Source organism: Athene cunicularia (assembly GCF_003259725.1).
Source record: "Athene cunicularia isolate RWA chromosome 15 unlocalized genomic scaffold, athCun1 chr15_part1, whole genome shotgun sequence".
In the NCBI taxonomy this organism is placed as follows: domain Eukaryota; kingdom Metazoa; phylum Chordata; class Aves; order Strigiformes; family Strigidae; genus Athene; species Athene cunicularia.
Window position 1 is genome coordinate 14449027 of NW_020799121.1, and position 24488 is coordinate 14473514.

The 24488-nt window shown below is 44.3% G+C and overlaps 1 protein-coding gene across 1 annotated transcript; it reads right to left on the reverse strand.

Annotated features, from left to right (window-relative positions):
* Positions 1-1893: 1893 nt before the first annotated feature.
* Positions 1894-24488, reverse strand: SVOP (SV2 related protein). Its single transcript, XM_026859984.1, has 16 exons — positions 24474-24488; positions 24088-24373; positions 22389-22474; positions 21221-21319; positions 19102-19173; positions 18752-18876; positions 15743-15806; positions 14360-14485; positions 13190-13318; positions 11796-11869; positions 11394-11470; positions 10162-10269; positions 8157-8268; positions 6804-6885; positions 6483-6572; positions 1894-5815 (listed from the first exon to the last, which is right to left on the reverse strand). The coding sequence occupies exons 1-16, from the start codon at positions 24486-24488 to the stop codon at positions 5609-5611; spliced, it is 1752 nt and encodes a 583-aa protein (XP_026715785.1). The 3' UTR covers positions 1894-5608.

Here is a 24488-nt window from a genome sequence, read left to right on the forward strand (position 1 = left end):
CTAAACCTAATGGTCTGTGATACCGCTTCCATAGGAGCCATTCAGTGAAACGGCATCTGCTCCATTTCACCGATTCCAAATCTGAGCTGTTAAGGACCGTGTTCTCCTCCCCTTGGCAGAGCTGTCGATCCAAAAGCCAAAGCGGTTCCAGAGGAGCTCCGCTGGATTCACGGGGGTGCAGCAAGTCACTGCCCAGCCTGCGATAAACCGTCGATTCTTCTGGTCTGAGAGCCTGCAGGAGCAGCTGTGCTGTGATCCGGCACAGCCTCTTGGAGAAACAGGCAGAAATTATGAGATGTGTGATTTTATTTGCAGGCTAATTTGGCTTTTTTTTCCTTAAAGCCCACAATTTAATATGCACAATAAATGTAATATTCAGGTATCTTGTGTGTGATGCTTTTTCTTCTAAGTGATGGCATGGATAGGGCCTCGAGTGCTAATTCCATAGAAACGTCCCTCTAGATGGATCATTCCACGTGTCCGCACACCATTTTCCTGCAGAAGGAAGAGCCGTCACTTCAGCTTCTGAGCAAACAAGCCTGAAATACCATCATGTGGTTACATGGTTGCCCACGTGGTGTTGTCAGTAGCCCCCGGCCCGCTGAGGGGTTGAAGAGTCGGGCTGAGCCAGCGCTGAGGGATCTGGGGGAGCTGGGAACGGTCAGGGGGAGGGTCATGGCGGGGCTGGAGGAGCTGCAGGGGCTTTTCCAGCCCGGATGATTCTGGGATGCTGTGAACTCACACTCCCCGACAGAAACATTTGGGACTTTCTCAAGGGTTTTTTTTTTTCTTGCTGATGACTCCGGTTAGAGAGTAGAGCAGCAGGAAAGGTGTTTTACACCGTTGGCAGCCATGGATGAAACACCTCGGGACAAAAGAGTCACTTCTGCAGCAAGGGGAAGGCAGGAGAGGCAGTCGGGTGCCTGGACAGCCACTGCACGTGTTTTCTCGACCAGCACAACCCGCCATCTCCAGCGGCCGGCATCAGCACATTTTACGAACTCACAGTTCCCAACAACGATTGCCTGTGACACAGAACAAAGCTGGAAATACATCAAGTATCAGTAAAGTTTTCCTCCGTAAGCAAACAGCAGCTCTGGCATTTTGGAAAACAGAACGAGCTTTAGAAATGCTCGAGGGTGCCAAAAAGTTCACAGAAAACACAGAAAAATGAATATTCTCCCCAAGTACCACGATGCAAACCCTTCTGTACTTACCAACTGTTCCCAGAAATAAGACTCTTCATCCCAGCGGCCTGTCAGCGGCTGCAGAAGCTGTGAGAGGGAAGATGGATGCACGCCGGGACGAGAACAGGCTGTATTGGCACGCAGAGGATTTGCAGATCGTTAGTCACTTTGTCTCAGACATGAACAACCTTATGTTTGTAAATCACTGGATGTCAAAATAAGGATATCATTTAAAGGGTGGAGGAATACAGTCAGGGTTCTGCACTTAATTCTGTTTTGTAAAAACAAGGTAGGTAGAAGGAAAGTTTACATTTAAAAGTAAATAAATAGAAGGAGCCCTCCCTGCCCTGAAGTCTGGCTACCTCCTCCCAACATGCCTTTGTGATCTACCCTCACATATTGCTAGAAATTCCCCACAGGCAAGAAGCAAAACTGGTTTTTATTGTCCAAACTGAATGAAATGCAAAAAGCAACTGAAGATCTTAAAAGATCATTTTAAAAATATCTTCAGCTGTAGTTATCTGCGAGGTTAGTTATAATGCGAACGTGAATCCTGTGACTTCTTATGACCAAATGCTCAAAACACAGAAAAATGAGAGAGATCTGCAGTCCACAGAGCAGCATACACCTCAGATCTCTGAACACCAAGACAGAAAAGTTACTGACCCTTCGTGAAAATTCCGTAAAACAGCCAAAAACATTTTTACTGAAAAAACTATTTATTTGTTTAACATAAAATATCTAGTGTGGAATTAAACTATCCAATGTTGCATCGGTAACATAGGAACGAAGGGAGTATTTTACAACAAGCTTGATCTACACAAAGTTTTTAAACATTAAAATGTATCCAGCTTAGAAACTGTACATTCAAACACAGGAAAACATTCAACGTTCTTTCGGCAAGCATTTAGGAATAATAAATCATTCCATCAAAGCACACCTGGAGAATTATTTTTCCCACAACAGCTTTGCACATTAATATATTGGACAGTTAGCAAAAATCTCTGAATCCCACAATTCTGTTTGCTCTCGATTTTAATTCAAAATTATCTCACTTTATTGTTTTAAATGAACGAGCTATATTAATTCCTTTATCGGTGAAAAATACTTGCCAGTGTGTAAAACAATCTTTGGAAGCTTATTATATACATCGATGGTGTTGCCATATAACAAAATATGACTTGTGATTATTTATAGGCTATTGTGTGTCAACCCAAACGTTCTTCCAGTTTTCCAGTGAACAATCTAAAATGTCCTTCCGTTATCAGTAACACGGACCTGCAAAACCTGAACTTCAGTTTCTTCGGTGCCCGAGAGGCTCCCGCTGCTTTCGGCAGCGGTGGGATTGATCCTGCCTGGCCTCCTCTATTCAGCTGATCCAAAGCCCACAAATATCCACGGGAGATTCTCCCGGACTTCAGTGAGCTTTGGATGGTGCCTTAGGCACATCGCTGCCTCCAAATCAAAGACCCAGAGTATGAAGATGTCTCAGCAGGACCCATTTCTATCATTAAATACATTTTCAATGAAGAATTCAGAAAAAGTAAAAAGCAAAAATGCTTTCAATCTTTTTTTTTTTTTTTTTTTTTTTTTAACTACTGTAAATGTCACAGGTTAAAACTGAACTCAACAGCATCAAAAGGTTTTGCATTACCTATAGATCTTTACCTGGGAAATATTTTCTCTGAAGTATACGTATGTGCAAATTTCTGAGACATAGATACTTCCCCTAAGCCCCTCTGAACGCACCCTCTGAAGGCCGTCACAACACAGTCCTTTAAACCTGTTGAATATTGACTCAGAACAAAAAAGTGAAGCGATATGTGAACATTAGCACTGGAAAAGCAGAATTTTAGCTAAAGGCGCTCAATAACAGACACACAAACCTCACAGCTCAGCTGCAAGCGCCGTTCCATCAGGCCAGGGACGTCACATGCCCTGTATTCCTTCTCACCTCTAACAGGGGCTCCCAGGCGGTGGGACTGTCCTCGAGGCCATCCCCTCTGGGGTGCGCAAACACGGCCGACAGCGAGCCCCCACGGCGAGAGGTGTGGGCTGCCTTCCTCTCGAGTGCCTTCACCAGCAGGAAGAAGATGATGGTAGTCAGCACTGTCACTAAAGGGTGAGCGGGCCACGCTGTGCAAAGGCAACGGGGGTTTTCGAGCTCGCTGGTCACACGTGTGGTGTAAGAGCTGACCTAAACCTGTCCAGGATGGCCTGGGCACCTCTCGCCCATCAGAGGGACGGCCCAAGGGAAACAAGCTCATCCACCTCTACTCCGAGGCAGCCCACAGCGCACTCGGGAGGATTATCCAGCTACAACCTGACAGAAGGAGGTGAAAAATTTTTTACACCAGGAGATCCTTGTCTGTCTACTGGGGATCGGCTGGAGCTGAGCACAGGGGAGACAGAGACAGCAGAGACAGAGACAACCAAACCAGCACAGGGCAACGGCCACCGGAACGGACTGGGAGTCTCTGGGCCACCAGCCACAGGCGCGGTGGGATCCCCTGCCAGCTGAACTGCATTTCCCTGGTCCTGGGAAAAGGAAAGTTTCCCTGTCTAGACCAAAGCTCCTTGGAGTCTTTCAGTGCAGTCACCACCACCGAGTGGTAAACAAACGGACAGACATTTTGGTGCCTTGTCAAACTTGAACTTTTCTCAGCAGAAGATTCCCCCTCACAAAATATCAATAACCTCTTTGGCCTTTTTTTTTTTTTTTTATTACTCTTAGTTTCCTCTGTTTCTTTAAGGAATTATCCCCTTCTAATTTTCCTTCAGTGCTACAAACAAACAGACAAACACGTCTTGGAGCATTACACTGCCCTACAGTGCTGTAAAACCCTCCGTGAAAGCTGAACGCCGTGTCCATTTGTATCGCGCCCAAACACGGACTCGGTGACCTATTCTGGCCCCACAGAAAAGGGGCCTGGCTCCCAGAATTCTTAAAATATTCTACTGTGCAAAAATAGGTTGCACGGTTACCTATGTTTACATGAGACAACTGATCACACATACTATAAAAATGTATTGCTTCCCACAGCCTCGTGATTAGCATTTAGTCCATCTCACCTACATTTGGTTGTGTGTTCCATCGTCTGGAATCCTGAAAATAAAACTGAGATGTGGATGAGACACGTCTCAGCTTCCTGATGCGTTTCCTCGCGGCACGTCCACAGGCTCTGAAATCTGACTTCCTGCATAGTGACAGGCTTTGGATAAACAAGACAAACTTCTCACCTGAACTCTGCTACATTCTCTGACAGGAGCGGGATCGTCCACCTCGAGGAGCGACGTCTGAAGGAGCAAAGTTCCTCATCGAAGGATGACTGTGGTTCGGCTCTCCCCATGATTTCTGTCCCTTTATGACATGATGCCAGCCTCATCCCTTTGTCCCAGGCTCCACGTCGCAGTCACTGTGCAATCAGCAGCTATCGAAAAGTTCTGCCCAGCTGTCGGGGGGCCAGGTTCTGCTGGGAGAGCCCTGAAGGCAGCTCCACACACAGCGCTGCACCCAGCTGTTCAGACTGAGGCATTTTTTATCAAAGGTCTTGGCTACACCACCGTGAGAACATACTGAGGCAAACTGAGCAGAAACAGACCTGGCCCCACACAGAAAACCCCAGCGAGCATCTCCCCGCACCAAGAGACACCGGTAGCGACCTTCACCGAGGCACAGACAGAGCGCCCAAGGACTCTGGCAAAGTTAGAGAAGTCAAATTCCGCTCCAAACTATCAGGATTTACATTTCTTAGATAAGGTTCCATCTCTGCAACAAACACCACTCCTCACTGACACAAACTACCTGTCTCGGATGGGAGAGACATTCAGAAAACCGTTTCCCAGCAATCAGTGCCTGTTAATTCTCAAAGAACAGAACCCATAAGCAAGGGAACAAGAAAGCATTGGTTGGTTTGCCATTATCACATTTTGTTGTTGTTGATGGCTAAAAAGTGCAAGGCAGGCATCTAATTCAAAAAACCTATTCTGTAGTGTATGGAATCCACCGTGTGCTATGCCAGGTACACAATAAATATTAATCTTTTGTTTTTAGGCATCAAGAGTACATTATTTTAATTACAGCTTATACTGAGTTGCATTCAGTTAGCTATTTGCTTGACACGGGACATTTTAAGCTGAAGAGCTGACCATGCAAGCAAAACAGACTCAAGAAAAACCCTTCCTGCTAAACTTGGAATGATATCTGGATCAAATGCCTCTCAATACAGAAGTAAAGTTTTTATGAGTGTGAGTAAAGAGCAGCAGAGACACAATTTGCTTAGGATCAACCCAAAAGTTCCTGCGGTTTGACACATGACATTGGCAGTGACAGTATGGTCAGCTTTCTATGCTCAGGGTTGGATTGTTTGTGAAAGATCTTGCTCGTATCATTCATTCTTTCAGCAGGTTTTCATGTCCCATCATTCCTGTGATCCCGAGTTTGACCTGGTGACCCTTGGAGAATGAGATCCTCTCCCCACCATCTCCTGTCCCCATTCTCTGTGGCTGGACTCCTGTAAGCCACGACCTTTTGTCTCGATGGGCAGGAAGCAGGAAGCCACAGCAGCCAGCAGGCAACATCCACTGTAAACCACCAGAGTTAAATAGACTGAAGATTCCAACATCACCTGAAGAAAAAAAGGCAGAAGATACAAGATAGTACCCCTGGGCCTTAGCACAGAAAAAAATACTAATGCAGTAGTAGAAATTTTAATTACAGTATTGGAAAAAATGTTGAACGGGCACTGCTGTGTGCTTTCTTTCCTCAAGGTTAAACACTGACAGAGCAGTCTGGATTACAGGTGCCACAAGGTGCTGCTGCCCTTACGTATTAGACAGGACTTAAGCAAATCACAAGTTTTCGACCCAGCCCTCCGCAGAGCCACTGCTGCTGCGAGGCTTCCGAGTCCTGTCCCCGCAGAGCCTGGCTCTTTGCACGTGCCCTGAAGGTTTGTAGCCCCCAGCACCCCAGCGTGGGATCTCAAGAGAAAGGTGCCATTGCACCATGCACAGAAACTCCCCGCCTCTCACAAATCCCATCCTGGGTGGGGGCTTCCAAGGTGTCCTCACGTCCACCCAGCAGCCTGCTTCTTGGTTATTTATCCCCCAGCCTGTAGAACTCTGGAGCAAGAGGTAAGTTCAGTGAATGAGCCTGAATTCTCCTCAAGGAACAGGCAACAACAGCTCTCCTTCAACACGTCGTGCCCAGATCATCCTTGGTTTGGCCCTTCCAGAGGAAAAGTAGGTTCTTGCATCACCTTCCTGTGCCTTCAGTCTCCAAAAAAGGGGCTTTACCTGTGCAATGAAGGGGGTTATGAGGGCTCCCACTCTAGCCATTCCACTGCACGTTCCCAGGCCCAAAGCACGCGTGGCTGTGGGATAAACCTGTGAACAAAGCATCAGCCCATTAACCCCAGTGGGAAGTGCTCTTCCCTCCAGTCTCCTAAATCAATGGAAATTAATAAGTGGTACTACAGCAAGTTCTGTTAGACAATGACAATGAGATCATCAACTCATATCTGGGGTAAGGTCCATTGTGAAGAGGTCATAAAAATGACTTTCCCACCATGTTCTCACTCCCCTTAAATATTCTCATTACAAAAACAACCTCCTTACCTCAGGAGTGTAAACATAAGCAGCCTGAAATCCTCCTGAAATAAAAGCTCTTGCAATGAAGAGCAGCACAGTAAGAACATTTCTGTGAGAATAAAAAGGAGAGCAGTGTTTGGGATTGTTCTGTACAATCTGTTTGTTTAACTTGGAGGCAAGTGCAATAAAAATGCTAAATTTGTTAGAACGATTCCTTTTGTTTTTTAATGAACCCTCTGCATTTTTTCTGGACCTTCAGTATAGCAATGATGCCAAACAATCTGCATTCCCACAATCACATCAGTTTTCTAAGGGTATTCATTCTAACTGACAGCTGTGGCCTATTGAAACGAGCAGCAAATGCCTAAGCTTATCTAAATAAGAAAAATATATTCCACATTATGAATGGTGCTAACAAAAACCTGGCACACATGAGAAGGAAAAGAGAGTGCAGCTTTCCTCTTTAAAAAACATGAAGCTACGTACCACCTGGATAGTTGTAAGGTTTCTTATGGCAAGGTTTCTGTGCTGTGAGGTTTTGTACAATGCCTGAAGAGGTTTAAATCCAGAGAGCTCTCCTCTGGCTCTTAGGGCTTTTCCTTCTCTGGCAGCCCCAAGGTACAGACATCATCGCCCGCATGTGGCATGAAGGCCAGAGGCAGTCAGAGGCAGACTCTCAGAGCTCAGCTGGAAATCTGCTACCATCAAGATTCAGGGCAGAGCTGCCAGCTGAGCTGTTCTTTGGAAAATCTGCATGAAGGACAGATACGGAACAATACAAAAATGTGAACCCAAGTTCTTCTGAAAGTCGGGCCCCGTGTATCTGCAATGCCAGCATCAAGCTCCCCCAGCCGTGCTGTATCCAACTGCGAGCTGGTGCCAGGCTGTGCCTATAGTTTCTTAGGGAATTGTGCCGTAGCACCCAGCCCACCGAGAGCTCACGACAAGTGGAGCAGTCAGAGCAGCTGGCTGGGAGGCAGAGGCTGGGCTCGGCTGAGAGGAGCTGCCCTGGTACAGTCAGCCTGGGGAAACCGAGGTGAGGAACGCCAGGGAGCAGTACAGGAACCAGCTACTGAGGCTCACGACATCAGATCTGACTTTAAAATTGTCCAACGGTTACCTCCTACTCAGTCACAAGCTCTTATTTTCCCCTTGGGATTGTTCTGTCTGCAAGATTATAGTGAAGGATTTCTCCTCTCCTCCTTCTTCTAGTTTCTTTCCAAACTCTGATGAGAAAACCTAACACCATCCTTAATTCTTTCTCCAGTTGAGCACGACCATCTCATGGCTTTTTAATCCACCACTTCCAGTTCTCCTGCCATAATCAAGAGAGAACATGGATGAATCAGATATACCAGTTGTTGACTGCGTTTTACTTACCTTCCAACGCAGAGAAACAGCAGAAGACTGCAAAATGAGAAGACAAAAAAGGACAGGGCCATGGTTTTCTTGCGGCCTATCCGATCAATAATCCACAGTGTCACTAACACACCTGCAGAAGGAGACAAGCCGACTGTTGGGAATTGTGCAAAGGTGGAGGCTGCGGCAGATTTTAACCCAGGCGGGGTTGTTTAGATTGGACATTTTGTTCTCTCTTTCTCTCAAAGACTCTGCTGGCAGAGGCATCAGGCTGAGGTGCAGAATGGATTGCCCAGCCAATGGTGCCACATGAGAACAGAAGCTGCGGGTCCCGGCTGGCGAGTGTGGCTCCCCTGTTCACAGCCCCCCGGGCCCACACAGCCACACGCTCAGGGCCCCCGCGCTGACGCAGGAGTGAGCGACCCTGAGCTCTGCTCCCCACTGATTCCTGCCGCGGTTACCAACGGGAATGCTAAAAATGCCTGACTTATGGCTCACCCAAACAACCCCTGTTCAACGGAGCTGGGGCAGGGTCTGAAGCACAGGTCTGCTGGGGAGCGGCTGGGGGAACTGGGGGGGCTCAGTCTGGAGAAGAGGAGGCTGAGGGGAGACCTCCTGGCCCTCGGCAACTCCCTGCCAGGAGGGGGCAGAGAGGGGGGATGAGTCTCTGGAGCCAAGGCCCCAGCGCCAGGCCCCGAGGGAATGGCCTCAAGCTGCCCAGGGCAGGGTCAGGCTGGCTCTGAGGAAGGATTTCTGTGCAGAAGGGGCTGTTGGGCGTTGGAATGGGCTGCCCAGGGCAGGGGGGAGTCCCCGGGATCCCTGGAGGGGTTGGAGAGTCGGGCTGAGCTAGCGCTGAGGGATCTGGGGGAGTTGGGAACGGTCAGGGGGAGGGTCATGGTGGGGCTGGAGGAGCTGCAGGGGCTTTTCCAACCCGGATGATTCTGGGATTCTGTGAACTTCTGACCATTGTTCCCCACTCATGTACTACTGCTACATTTAAGAGCTCTTTAGAACTTCATTTTTTTCTTTCCATTGTGTTAATTATACGCTGCTATCAAATTATTTCTCACCTGCTCTTTGAGAAAGGAAATAGATCAAGCTCTGTAAGTCTCACAACATTAACTATTCTCTCTTATGCAACTTTTCCAGATCCTTTTAAAAGCTGACGTACAGTGTGTGGGGAGTATTCACAGTTCAGAGTTGCCAGTGTCATACTCAGAGTTATCCCTGTTAATATTTCTTACTCCTACCTTATGTCAGGATCAAATCAGTCCTTTCAGCTAGAGCACCATGCTCGTTTCTGTCCCTGTCCACTGACATCCTTCCCAGAATGACTGTTACGCTGGACAGTCCTCCTATTAGGTGGTGACGACGCATATTTATCAGTCATAGACTTATAACTTTTCACCAATGAAACAGCTTCTCTTTGAGCATTTGTCCCTGAAACTAATCTAGAACAGTGAAAATAACCTGACCGCTGCCTCGCAGTATTATTTCAGATTACTACTGAGAGATCAGCTTCTACATCTGAAGAGACACTGGCTATTACACACTACCTTGCTTGCCCTTTGACTGTTCATTGAAATTCACTGAAAATTGGCTGAAAATCACGGCTGAGGCTGGACCCAGAGCTTCAGGGAGCAAGTTCTCCATTGATCCACTATACCCATGATCCTTTTTAAATAGTCATTTAAAAAGTAATTTATGGATAAAAGTTCAAGTGATTCTGCCCCTTTAATTGTTACTCTTCCTCTGAATGTCTAATTAAGTTGCTTGGATAGAATCCATAGTCAGACGGGCCATTATAGCTTCACAAAGCAATTACTAGTGATTTTATCCGTAGCGATCACATGGGCAGCAAGGAGAGCTACAGCTCCTGGGTGTACATCCAGCAGGCCAAGCAAGGAACAGGAAATACATCACTTCTACCAGAGAGAAGAGCCCACAACCTCGCTTCTACCAGAGCCCGCTCCAATCGCACCAAGCCACTGGCCACGAAGAACTGGTGCTTCTTGTTGCCACTTACCAGGGAATTCTGACAGGGTTGTCCAGAGGAGATCCGTGTAGTCTTCTTCTGTCAGATACTCACAGGTCAGGCTACACTTTGCTTTAACTTCTTTCCTTCTACTGGATACTGTGGGAGCAAAAAAGACAAACCCAAACATTTAGTATATTTAAGTAATCTCTTCTCACCTTCCTTTACTCCTGCTGTGTCTTGATCACTCTCACTGCTGAAAATGATAGCAGGGATGTAATGAAAAGACTCTGCTGCACAGCAGGTCTGTTCTACTGGGAAGTTAGAGCTGAAACTGGACAGTTTATAATGTTATTTGTGGCAGGATGTCTTACCTCTGCAACCATCACTGTTGGAACGAAAGCTTACGCTTCCTTAGCCGCGATAATTTTTCACTCCAGGGCTCATGAGAGTGAACAGAATTAACAGCAAGAATTCAGTTTCTACCTACATAAATTGGGATACTATCTCATCTGTACTTTGAGAAGACTGAATAATACCGTATCTTGGTAAAAACAGTATTTTTAAAGGCTGCATGCTCCTTTGTGGAGGCTAACCAGTGTCAGACCTCTCAAACAGCTAATACACTGTTGTACAAGCTTGGGATCTCTGTCTTCTCCCAATACTACCCATCCTCTTTCTATAACTTTCCAACTATCAGACAATTTTCACTAATTGCCAAGTGTTCTGAATACAATCATGCCTCCCCTGGGAAATCAAACTTTTCAAGGCTCTTCTTAATGCAGTCAAAGCACCTTTTTTTTTTTTAAAAAAAAAAAAAAAAAAAACCAACACAAAAGCCTGCCATAAAAAGGGCGATGGTTTCCCACCATTATCTTTTTTTCTCAGCAGGTCTTCACATCTTGAGAACCTGGGAGCTCCACAGCAGCAGCAGTTATCTCTATCTCAGAACTAATTAGGCTTATCAAATCTGGAAACTTACATTTATTCAATCACTTTTTTTCTCAAGAAGAACGGGTAAGTTTTCTAACAGGCCTCCCTTGAAGGTTGCCTTGCTGTTTTATATTTTGGGCTCAGAAACACTGCAGGACCTCTCTGCATTGTGCAGATAAGGAACAAGAATAACAAAAATGCTTAAAATAAGTAACCCTTTAAGTGGATGCCTTAAAATTCAGTCTGCCAGCCACAGTCCTTTCCAAACTAACAGCAGAAGGTGATCTAATAAAAGATATTCCACCACTTAACAGGGTATATTTGAAAAGAAAAGATGGACTAGTACTCACTGCTGCAGACGTCTCCTGCTTGGAAGAACTCTGTAGTTAATAAAACTAACCCATAATATGAAAAAGCATTGGAAAACCTGCAAGGAAGAAAATGAGAGAGGAAGTCTCAGCTGGTCAAACCTACAGTAAACAACATGAATCAAAACTGAACCCACTGTGTGAGGACTTGCACTAAGTGCTACCTCAAAGCTATTTCCTACCAGCATTTAGAAAATGAAAGGGCAATTAGATTGAGAATGCTAGTGATTGGGTGGTTTAATAAATTACAAATCAATACAGGTTGAGGGTTTGGGTTTTTTTTTTGAGGAGGAAGTTGCTGTATTTTAATGATACTGTAAAATAATGTCCATTAAAAAACATTTAGAACTGTGCTGGCACGGAGCCATTTATATTTCCTCTTACCATATAAACCAGAGTAACAATGTGGTCCATCTAAAATGGGGTGTAAAAAGGTCCCTCATTTTTCCTCGGTCTTCCTGTTGAAAACAAGCAGAAGTCAGAGGAGCAGAGCACTCACTGGTCCTGGACTGGAGGATGCAGTGTCTCAGGATGAGTGTTTGCTTTCAGCTGAGGGCTCTCTCTGAGGAGCTGGGATCCAAGTAAAGAATTCCTCTGCCAAGGGGAATTCTCTAGGAGCATAACGATATCAAAAGCAGTTCATGCACAGGGCACACACACACTACTCCTCCACAAGGAAGGTGAGGACCTGCCAGAACAAGGTGGGGCTGGAAGGAGGGAGAGCAGAACTTTGCCAATCCACGGGTGGCATATGAGTCACGGGGCTCAGGGCCAGCTCCCGTAAATCTGAGCAGCCCCTCAGGGCTTCTGGTCTGGGGTAAGGTACTGAGGAGCTACAGGCAGCCCTCCTGCCAGCAGACCCCTTTTAATCTGCCTGGTTCTTGGAGAGAGAGTGGAGGGCTCATCCCATAAACTTGTGGTTAAGGAAAAGCACTTTCCCACCCCACCCTGAAAACAAAACCATCCCAAACTTGGAGGGCGTTCCTGCACAGCCCGTCGAAATTACTAAGACTGAACCAAGCATCTGTGAAATGCACAGGAGCTCAAAGCCTCACTGATCCAGACCTCAGAAAATCAAACCTCCAGCTCTGTAAGACGCTGTAATTACCGAGAGGCTCCTGCCTAGCTTTACAATTTTGCTCTTGTTCAAATCTACAGGTCTCCCTCTGCCGTCCTTTCTTGCTGGCTAACTTTGTGACTTTCTTTTAGAAGTCTGCTCTGTTCTGTGGATGCAGAGCTGCTTTGTGTGTTAACAGGGGTGCTGAAAAGTTGGCCACATAAAGCTGAAATGAAGAAAAATCCAATGCAATTCCTATAGTAACATGCAGCTCAGAAGTAACAGCCTGAATTATTCCATCCATCAGGACTGAATAGGAGCTTGCAGCTTTGCCACTCCAGAAAATCAGGATTGGATTAAAACTGAGGGACAGCTAAAGAGTCTCAAACTCCATCTTGTTGCAGGAGTTCAGATCTGAGAATTCGGGTCTGAGTTCTTCAGTAGCCTCAAGGTTTGATTTTCCTTAATAACAGGCTCTTAGTGAAGTTAAATAACATTAATAACCACTTCTCACTTGCAGGATCTCCACGTAAATAAACATGAGAAACTAACTCTTCCTCACTGTGAAAGAGGCATCTATGATCACCTGTCATTTTTTTTATTACCATTTGAGACACTGAAATTAAACTTAACATTGATTATTTGCTTATAAAAATACATATGAATGTGGCACGGTTTCATTATATCCCACGTTATTAATGTGCCTGTTACCTGTACATACCTGTCTGGAAATAATTAATTTTCCCAAAGGCATTGGAGCTCCATTTTCAGTTGCTATCCGCTTTAAAGTGGCAATTGCTTTTTCTTGATTTCCAGATAATACATCATACCTGGCACTTTCTGGCAACCACTAAGAGAGCAAAGCAGATCACATGCACAATGGTGTCAAAAACAGAGCAGTAAACAAACTGGGGATTTTCTTTGTGGGCTTACAGTGGGAAATCTCCGTGACCCCAGCAGACTACTCACATAAAACAGGATTACAGAACTAATCTTGAACAAGTCATCTTTCTGACAAATGTCTAACACCTCCTTAGGCCTTAAGAAACTGCAAAACCCCACCTTCACCATAAAGTCAGAACTCCTGTCTCAAATCTTTCGCTTCTGTTACTCGGAATTTATTCTTGAGAAATGTTAAGCATCTGTGCAGGTGCTTTGCATGACACCTTCCCAGTAGGGAAGGCAAAGCATCCAGGACAGATAACAAGATGCTCTAGGCATTCAAAAATTTGCATTTTAAGCTCCTTTTAAAAACAAGCATGTTAGCTCCTGCATAACTGGAGGTATTTCTGAAAAACAATGTCAGTGATTAAGGAATAATAAGAGCTGCTAAACAACCTGACAAGGACATCTGTCTTTGAGAAGAGGGAGTGATTAGCAAATACATTACCTAAGAGTGCACTGAAGCTCATGTCTAACTCATATACGTCTTAATTTTAGAATCTGACCTGCACTATGCAAATTTTACCCCTGGTTTAGGTGGATTTTTTTAGTGGATAGTAAATATAAAAGTTAGGATTTTGACAAATTTTAAAAATCTAAAGAGCAATCCGGGAAACAGCAACAGCTTTTAATAAAATGTTGATTCTACCGAGCTTAGTTGAAACAAAGTCATGAAATTGGAGAGGTTTCCAGGCCTGATTTGGTTTCACAAAATTCCAGCCCACCATTGTCCTCCAGCAATTACAGTCATATAAACACAGCTCTCACTGGAATGTTTTTACTAGCATCCTGTTGAAACAACAGCATTTTTTGTCATTAATTCAGATGTTCCAAAGAAGACACCAACAGAGAGCTCAAAACTGTCACATTTCCTTCAATCAGGTGACAGAATCGGGTCGAGAAGTGGTGGATTGGTGGAACATACATTTGTCTTTGAGAGAATACCTACAAAACATAGGACAGCGAAGAGCAGAAGTGGGAGGGCAGAAAGAATGAGAAGCCACCGCCAGCCAAGAGTGGGCATCACCAACACTGCTAGGAGGACTTCAAACACAGTCCCAATGGCCCAAAAGACCTGCCAGTGGGAAAACAAACAGTCACAAATGAGAATAAGAGTGCTCTTAAGGCCTCCTTCTTTGTAATATTCCGAGACGTGCTCTCTAGGGACAGCTGGAGAGAGAAATGCCAGAGACATTTCAAATATGCACCACTGTATGGAAATAGAGTCCAGACATTTTATGGGGATTTGTTTAAATGTTGCAGAAGCTAAAACGATAATTTCTAAAAACCTGGCATCAACTTTCTCTAGACTCTCCGTGTCTAACTGTAGGTTATTCTCGTAAGGAATAGACTTAGCACGTGGTGTTTCTTAAGCAGAATGATTATTAATCCATCTCTCTATGAGTATTACTCCCAGCTACCATCATGAGATTTCTGGTATTTGTTTTCCTTACCAAAACCAACCTACCAAAGCCACAGAGTTGGCCTGTAGATGAAAGAAGATACCTTCTTAGCAAACACTGGAGCTGGCATCCTCTTGCATATCCTACCCATGCAGGATTATTCTCCTTTACATTATGAATCCGCTCAGCTCATTTTTTAACACTCAGAATATATTTCTAACCCGGGGTTGCTCAGAGGCAGCCAAACTGTGGCAGAATAAAAGTGACACAGAAAGGAGTAATTCATCTACCAAACTCTATTTATGAAAAATTAATCAGCTGAATGTAGGAGTAGCCAGCGGATATCTTAGGAGACTGGTTTTACATTGAGGAGCTGTTTCAGTTCGGTGAGGTTTTCCACAAGGATGCTCCCTCCAAACTGACTGATGCAAACAAGCAATGGTTGTGTTCTCTGACCCTTCAACCATTAAAGGGCTGAGAATTTTGCCTTAAATAGGGCAAAATTCTGCTCTCTGTGGCTTAGCTCCATTTGGATTGAATACGGGGAGCTGAATTTAGCCCTGCATTCACTGAACTGTCAGTTCTCCACTGGCCATTACTGAGTTGTAGATTAATTTCACTGTGAGATTAGGTGACACCCAAATGGTCCCCTGGTGCTAACAGCAGTAACCTCTGCAGCACTGGATGGGGGTGAATTTGCAAAAAGGCAGATTCTACAAGAAGAATGGTGTGTGACATGAACGCTTTATGTGGCTTTTGGATCTGGGCTAGTACTAGTGTATGGGGGTAACCCCAGCTCCACGCTAACTTGGACAATCAAGATTTGACTGCAGCTATGTGTGAGATTTCCAGTCAGTAGGATTGAATGGATGTAACCAACAGCAGAATTTGTCCCTCCAGGGACCAGTATGCACAGCTACACTGCTCACCTCTATTAATAAAATGCATTTTGCTCTGGCTTTCATTGGAAGGAATTCAGCATATAAGGTTACCCTGTAAAGAGTGAACATTGAGAAAAATGTCATGTTAGCACATTGAGAAAAATGCCACATTAGCACAATGAGAGAGGTTCAGAGAATTCGTTTGCCTTTCACTGAAATTGCCAAACCCACAGCAGTAACACAAAACCCTTCCTAGCCCTTCGAGTCCACAAGACCGCGGACACTGGTTCAGATTCCCCTTTCTACCTCAGAACAAACCCCCTTTAGTTCATCATTTCAGTGTGGGACAGAATTTGCTCTGTGTGATTTATAACCCTAGAGCTGTTAGCTAAATGCAGCAGTTCTTGATGCGTATGTTTTCACAACCCTGCTCTGGTCTGGGACAGGCGTTACGCCTGTTATTTTCAGTGTGGTCCACCAGTAGTCAACACAAACTCTTGCTGGGTAAAGTATTTCTTTAGGGCTTTACAATTGGCTCAGAGAATTTCACATCAGTCTGCTCTGCCAGGCTGCAGTTCTCCAAGAGGTGAATACTTTCAAGGTTTGATCCTGTACTGGTATAAAATAATTTGCATTCTTTTATTGTGGAAATTCAAAAAGAAGTCATCTAATTCTGCAGAGTCTTTGCTTCATACCCGTGCCAAGAGTAATGGTACAGCTGCTCTGTGAGTATTTCCTGAGGATGAACACAAGGCCCAGCAGCCACTCAAAAAGCTCTTGTCTTCTTCAAACTGTCTTATGAGACTTGTCATTCTTTGCTCCTACTCTGTTTGCACTTCATTGACTCACCCTGTTTCTGCCTCTAAACTCCTCAGGCTTTCTTTGACGCTTGTGACAAAACTTCTACTAACCTGACAAATGGGGGATTGATCTCTAAGTAGCTTTCCAGAACTCAGTTCATAGAATGACAGACTGGTTTGGGTAGGAAGGGACCTTAAAGTCCATCCAGTCCCACCCCCTGCCCCGGGCAGGGCCACCTTCCCCCAGCCCAGGTTGCCCAAAGCCCCGTCCAACCCAGCCTTGAACCCTTCCAGGGAGGGGGCAGCCACAGCTGCTCTGGGCAGCCTGTGCCAGGGCCTCACCCCCCTCACAGGGGAGAATTTCTGCCTTAGATCTCATCTAAATCTCCCTTCTTTCAGTTTAAAGCCATTGCCCTTTGTCCTATCCCTACATGCCCTTGCAAGTTCATCAAAGCACAAAGCTGCACACAATATTCTATTAAATCAATGATTAAGAGGAGAAGGAAGTAAAATCACGTCATGAAATGTAGAGCAGTCCCCTATATACCGCAGCAGAAAACAGAGGCTGATTAATGCTGTAGAGAACTATTTTCTTCAGAGGATCCTTCACTTCTCTGCAAGTCTGGATGTTGGCACTGTGAATGAATAGTCATACTCAGTGCTAGATAATATCTCGCAGAAAATTCCCAGAGGAGGCTGCAGCTTCTCAGGTGCAGCTCCTACATGGGTGTAGATAGAGGGCTATCTGCCATAGTCAGTTAATTTATTACTGCTGGGTGCTTTCTTTTTAACAGCACCTCTCATAAAACTCTCTCTCTCATACCCATTATGGAGTATACAATTATAGAGACACCCATGACATTCCACTGAAATTCAGCCACTCATCTCCAAAGCACTACAGCCTACTTAAGGATCTTAGAAAGGAGCTACTTTTCCTGCTTCGTACTGATTTACTCCTCTGTCAAAGGAATCACTGTTATAGTTAGAACAAGAAACAGACTCGGCAGCAATGGAATCCACTCCGAGTTCTGTAACCAGCTGTTCTTTGCCTCTTGTTAAATCAGGTAGCCTTTGTCATCACCCACGCCTCTGTAAAAGGGCACTACTGTGCTGGAACACCATTAGTATCTGTTTGCAGTACAAAACATTATTAACTCTGATCCTTTGTCTTTCTTGCTCTCCCTCCTCACTCCAGTTGTGCTCGGTTGGAACTGCACGGCAGAAACTGCCCCACTCTTGGTCAAATACAAGGACTCTCCTATTTTACATACGCGTTTCGCTTCTGTGCAGCTTCTAAAGGTGGGCAGGAGAGCAGTAAAAGAAAATTAATAATACTGTGATGTTCCATCTCAGCTCTGAATCTTTTATCTGGGAACGGTGATAGAAAAGACAGGATATCGACTTGCCTTGTGAAGAAGCCTATGAGCCATCAATCAAAGCTAGACTCTGACTACTCCGAAATAGCACCTCCATGGGGCAAAATATCAATTATTAATACGGATAAAAGACTACACAGAGAGAGAATGGCTATACTCTTCCCTTTACATTTATAATTAAAAGCCTAGAGCAGAGTTATTTATTCCAGGCAGAAAATTCAGAGATTCTCCTCTTCAGTAAATGGAATGATACAGTAATAGAGAAATACTCTGATGCCACCTTCTTATCAGAAATGTGTTGGAGCCATCGAGATATCTTCAGTGTTTGGGCTGGGTGGTTTTGGAATTCCAGCTCAGGTTCAGACAGGGAAGTTCAGGCTCTGACCGAACAATAACCTGCAATTTTACAATCAGGAGTCAGGGCTCTACTGCTAAATGCTGGCATTTAGGTCGTGACCTGTCTTGCAACAAGACCCCGTCATCCCTCATGGACTCTGCCAAGACAATCCAGCAATGCTGTGCTTAGGCACAGCTACAAAACGCTGTCTGTGGTGTTTTACCCACTTCTAGGTGGGCTCCTTGGGCCTCTCATTTTCACCCTAGTTTACCTGAGGGAATGAGGCAAGCTTAAAAGCACTTAAGGCATATAACATATTACATTTAGGAAACCAGCTTGTTCACACAGAAGCCACTGTAAGTCTGATTCACCTTGGTATTAGGTTTCTGCAAAGCCTTCTCAGAGTTTAATGTTGGTTCCAAAATGCTTAGAAAAAAATGGGTTTGGGACAACTGAACAGAGGCATGTCTTCAATCTGACATAAGCATTTAAAAAAAAAAATTAATAGAAAAGAGAAAGTTTGGACTTGTGAATATTTACTTACGACTGAGGCACTCCTCCAATCCCAAAGCCCACCAGGCCCCGCAGCACCAAGATCCAGCTGTACACTGGTGCAAAACCACTGAGGATCCCATAATAGAGCGTCCACAACACGCTGATCTTTAGGCCCTGTGTTTAACAAATAAGCACGAGGAAAAGAGAGTCTCTGCTGTAACACATATTAACAAAATGTAAAGTAGAGCTTCAGACTCCTTTTATTTCACAGGAGATCAATTCTGGCTTTGCTTAGTTCTGCTTCATGGATGTGGACTGTGACATTTGTAAACATCATGCACTGAAACATCCACACTGTAGAAATATTAAAATATGTTCTAGTAGGAGCTGAAGACTTACTGTTTTTCTCCCATACTGGTCTGAAATGTTTCCCCAGAGGGTGGAGCTGGACATCATTCCCACAAACACCACCTGTAAAACACCAGAAAAAAAATCCTCCCCTTAACAACAAGACAAGTGAGAATTTCCATACGACAACAAACTTCACAGTGAAACTAGAAAATTTCAGCTCTAACAACAGAGCAAAATGTCCAGGTGTTCTGGGTACGGTTCCTTAGCAGCAGAGACTATTAAAGGTTATTATTCATATAGTGGGATCTTTCAAAAGTCGCTCAGCATTAGCCTAACTTCACTTCCATTGGCCTGAAAGGGAATTTGCTGTTGCTCAGGAACGGGGATGGGTCTCAGCAGACTGTTCAAGCCAAGGTCTCTCAGCTTCTTCCAGTGGTGGGTCCATTTTCAGCAGTCACCTTGTTTTTGTTGAGGTCAGCAATCTAAACACAACGTCCATAAACCGAACCTCTACCAGGCTACTTGTCATCACTCACCCTTATCTTACTGGATAATTTGTGAACTACTGAATTAGACCAGGGCTGAATATTTTTGAGCTTTTGATAAACGGAAGAAAATGAATTATGAGAAATGACCGGAGAGCACAATTTGCCATTAAATGGAAATCATTGTCTGGTTTCTGGGTTGGGTTTTTTTTGCTGAAGGGTTTTCATAACCCACAAAAAAATCTTTCATCTGCTTCACAGCAAGGCCCCACGGAGAGTTTCATTAACATTACTGAGGGGACAGGCAAGTGGAGACAGGAGCAAGTGTCTGCTTTGGAGCAGGGAAGCAACTCGGCACCCCTCAAGTCAGCTTTGCAATTAAAAGCTCCATCCAGTGACAAACCAGTCTGACACTAGAATGTGCACTCTGGTATTATACACACTGTGAGTCCAGCCCTGGAAGATGCTGAGCTCTCCAGTGCCTATGAACATATTCATGAATAAAACCTGACTGGTGTTGCTTGAGAGCTGCAAGGCAGAGCTGTTCCAGGAGCCCAGGGCTGATGCAGGACTTCTCAGCCAGCTCGCCTCCAGCCTCCCATTGCCATTCTCAGCGGGTCGTCTCAGATTTGGAGATAAAATTAGATCTAACAACTTTAGAAAAGTCTGAAAAAAGACTGAGGTGTCAAGGAAAATGTATTGTACACTTTTCAGAGGTGACACCAAGAAGTATAGTTTATTCCTGTAGATGGAGGGAGAAATAAAATCCTGCTCAATGAAGATAACGGCAAAACCCAGCACCTTTCCCCCATCAGTGGACTAAAACCACAGGAATTCTGTCTGAGAAAGAAGTGCATACTCAAGAACTAAGTGGGGTAAGGAGCAGTTGTGTTTGTCAAAGCTTTTCTCTCATGTCCACCAATCCCTTCTCCTCCGGATTTTTCCCACCAAGAATAAAATTGTGCTGAGCTGAAAGAAGGAACAAGACCTTCCTTCGGATGGGCTGGCTGCATTCGGGCAGGGGAAAGGACACGATCTTAACTTAATTAAACCTACTGAGCATTTTGACCAATTTACACAACACCACAAATGGCATCAAAAGCTGAAGGAAAACGAACAGTAGGAGTTAAAGTGCATGCCACACAACAGTGGTGTATGCTGAGAGAAGGGTCCCAAAACTAGTTTTCTTATCCCTAAAGGCATTGCATGTTTCCAGCATCGCAGCACCGTACTCCGAGGTGGTATCATAAGAGCTCTGCTTGCAAAGATCACTGGATGATCCACCTCAAAAAGCAATTGCTTGCTCTCTCTCACGGCTCCCAGCCTGTCTACAAACAAGCAAGATTAAATGGGGTGAGAGAGAAATATTTTCAAGAAATATAGTAAAAATTTATCAATCTTTTCTTTTCAATTAATGAATTGGTTTGAATTTTAGGATGAGTCAATTCTAATACAGTTTCCTGAAACTTTGAACCTGAAACTTGCAAAATTTCCTGAGTTCTCACTGAGTTTCAGTTCTTGAAGCTCTGGCTTTAAAAAAAAGACTCCTATATTCTTCCGAGCCAAAGGCAATCTGCAAGGGCCATGAACAGATTTAACTCTGGGATATAAAGCATAATGTCTGAATAACAATGAGCGGAAAAACCTTACAGAATACAGGAGCTGTCAGTTATTTTTCCTACCGATGTGAGCAATGCAACCTGCCAGCTTGGTAATCGCCACTCACAATGAAGCTGAGGAGCTAGGATACTTAAAATCATCATTTCCATAGCATCTGCCATCTAGAAGGGTAAAAGAGAAACAAGAATAAGTAACTGCCTGAAAATTAGATTGACATAGCAGTCAATAAGATACCTTCTTGAAATGAACCTTGTTTCTGCTGGTGCCATTCCCATTCTGCGGGTGAAACAAAACAATTACGTTCACAAGGGACAGTGGGTGCACATGGTGTAGAGAAAAAGGCAACAGGTGCACTTTTAAACTAATTTCTGATGGTTGGAATTTTTCGTAACACCAGCAGAGACGATTCAAAGAGCCAAACTGAAAGCTCTTGGTGCGTGATTTCGAGGAGGCTTGTCTGGTCAGACCCCCAGGTTCATTCACTTCCACATCGGATGGTACAGGGCTGAGCTTTCAACTCCTTTACAAACAGATTCAGCCAGAATTGTTAACTACCTTGTAACCTCCTCCCTTTCTCCCTTACACGCTACTTCTGGATTTGTATAAAATAAATTGATAGATCATCCATCATCCAAATTCCACTACTGATTTAGGATCTAAAGCATGGCAGATTGTAACCTTACACCTAGGTGATAGCTGGTAAATACAGGCTCCAGATATTACTACCCTCAAATATAGCACAGTAGATGTAAAATATAGTGCTTCAGAAAGAGCAGAACAGTGAAAACAAAAGCCTGTCTTTTTGTTCCGCATATCAGGGTTAAAACTAGAAGCACTGGGTTGCCGTGCACCTGAAACTGAGATTGCAGTAATACTGACTAATACAGAAAACAGAGATTGGGATGAATGTGGTAAAACCACTGTATGAAACCTGAGATCTGCTTCTGTAGGGAGAGCCTAGTACCCTTTCCATTTGAATCAACCACTTGAAGTAGAGAATTAAAATGATTTACAAGAACTTCAGGAACAGAGAAATCAATCAGTTCCCCATTACCCCACATACCAAGTTTGAGTCCAGCTGTCATTTCAGAATTTCAAGTAAAATTCCTTCTTTATTATACAATTATCTGTTAGGAGACTTTTTGTCAACAGAGAACGGCTATGTTATTTGAAATCACTGAGATTCTCTAACTGAGGATCATGCAGTTGACCTTGATAACAACTACTTGCCCATGCTAATCCAGTAATAACAGACAGCTTCCACTGGAACTTTCCAAATCCAATGGCTTCCACCGCATCTTCCACCATGAAAGTATCTAGAAAGAAAACAATTCTAGTGCAGAAGTGTAATCCTCTCCCAGTAAGAGCCATCCCTTGAGACAGCACTTTCTGTGAATTCAATTACTTATTAACTGAGTAGCCTACTGAGTTTACTTATTATTTACTACCCTACTGAGATCTAAAATATAAAACAGAGAGCTACTTAGCTTTTACACAGTTCCTACTCAGGAAAATCTCTATGTTCTTCAGGAATTGTGCTAAAGCCAAAATAATTCTAAACACTCCTAGAACATTTTATTCCCATAGAAGTAAACCAGCGTAGCACCAATGACTCCAGAACGTTCAGTGTGTTACTCCTGGGAGTGACTCCACCAGCCACTGGATTGTAGCTTCCTCCGGTGAGAAGTATATAAGCTGTTCAACAGCACACAACACTATGCAAGTGATGGAAATGGCAGAAGAATATTTTACTGCATCAGAGTCAAACTGTAATTACTTTAATCAAGAATTTGTCCAAGACTTGTACACCTGAAAACACACTTTTGTTAAAAGTGTTGATGATTCTTGTTTCCCACACACTGTCATGACCTCGTTATCTTGTTCTATCTGAAGATGAGATATCTCAAATTCCTTTGCTCAAGTGCAAAATGAAATATACAACAAAAAAACATTTTGATATTCAAGATAAATCCATTTAGGTCTCAAAGTTTTAACACTTTCAGCAGTTTAAAAAGTACGTTCACCACAGAAAAGCTTTATCTAGCTAAGAGTTGGACATCCTCACGAAGCAAAAGACAAAAACACAAACCAAGAAGAAACCAAACAAAATCTAACTGATAAAATGAAGCAGAGATGTCCTAAGCCCTCAGTTTGTGACTTCAGCTCAGGCATTTGATGTGATGGCACTGAAACCTGGCATGCTGGGCTGTGGCATCACTTGCTCTTTTAGGGGCGAAGTGCCAACTGAAATTCTACATGTACCTGAAGGCTTGATGCACTGAGTCTTCTGTGAACTCACTGAGCTCACTCCGTGGTATTCTGGCTTCCCAGAGCAGCAATATGTTAATAAATAAGTCCCTGGGTAAACAGTCATCCTACAGAAGTTTAGCTAAGGCAAAAAAAAAACCCGCTTCTCATTTCTCCTAAACTGGTGTTACCTTCAGGGCAGCCGTCACTTCTCTGCTGGGCAGCAAGCAGAGGCGGGGATGTACGTTTGTTCTGTCCCTCTTGTCCTCTAGGCAAGGAGGAGACAGAACACTGCAGAGGCTTTAAGCTCAGCCTTGAAGGTGAGCCACGTCTGGCTGCTCCAGTAAAGCCGGCGATGGTTTAGGAGCACTGATCGGTTCTAAAGGAAACTAAGTCAAACCTCCGGTACAAAATAGGTGGTGACAACTGGATACACAACGCCCTAAAAGGGTCTGTTACTGGTAATATAAACAAACAAACAAACACACAAAGCATCCCGCAGAGAACAAGGCAGCTAAACCATGATTTTCAGGTGTAACATAATTTGCCTGTGTTATTGTTTCCTTCTTTTATTTGGGGATCTTTAACTTCTCTAACACAAATGTATTCAGCCTGGCTGCAACGTGACTGAAATGAAGAGGCCACACCTTTCTCCTTCCAGGAAAACAAGAAATCTACTCACCATCAGTTGGGTTGGCAAATTCTTTCGGCACTGCAGCTCCATCCTCTAGCTCAACAGGCTCTAGCTCTGTCCGAACACCCTCAATCTGGACTTCATGTTCTCCTGAAATGACATCCTCATCTGACCTCGAACTTTCCCCAGTGCGGCGAAACTTGACCACCCTAGGAACACAGAAACAAAGATTAATACTTTGGGGGGTCTTTTTCCAGGTCAAAGCTCTGTCTGGTGAGTCCTGAAGCCCTATTTGGTCAAACAGCAGACAGGTTTTTTCCTCACCCTCCTGTCTCTGTTTCACGCTCCCAGAGAATGCTGTGACTTTTTTCTGTATCTGCTTTTAGGTAGGGTATCCTGTTGGTGCTGCTGCCTTTGGAAAAACTGCAGAGCACATTGCTCTGTGACAT

Bases quoted from the DNA above. Each gene is read 5' to 3' on its own strand.
- SVOP (XM_026859984.1), bottom strand. The intron at 19,174-21,220 runs GTAGGAAAAATA...GGTGTTTTACAG, and splicing joins AGGTTGCATTGCTCACATCG to GTGGTGTTTGTGGGAATGAT. The intron at 11,471-11,795 runs GTAAGAGGAAAT...TCTTCCTTGCAG, and splicing joins TTGTTACTCTGGTTTATATG to GTTTTCCAATGCTTTTTCAT.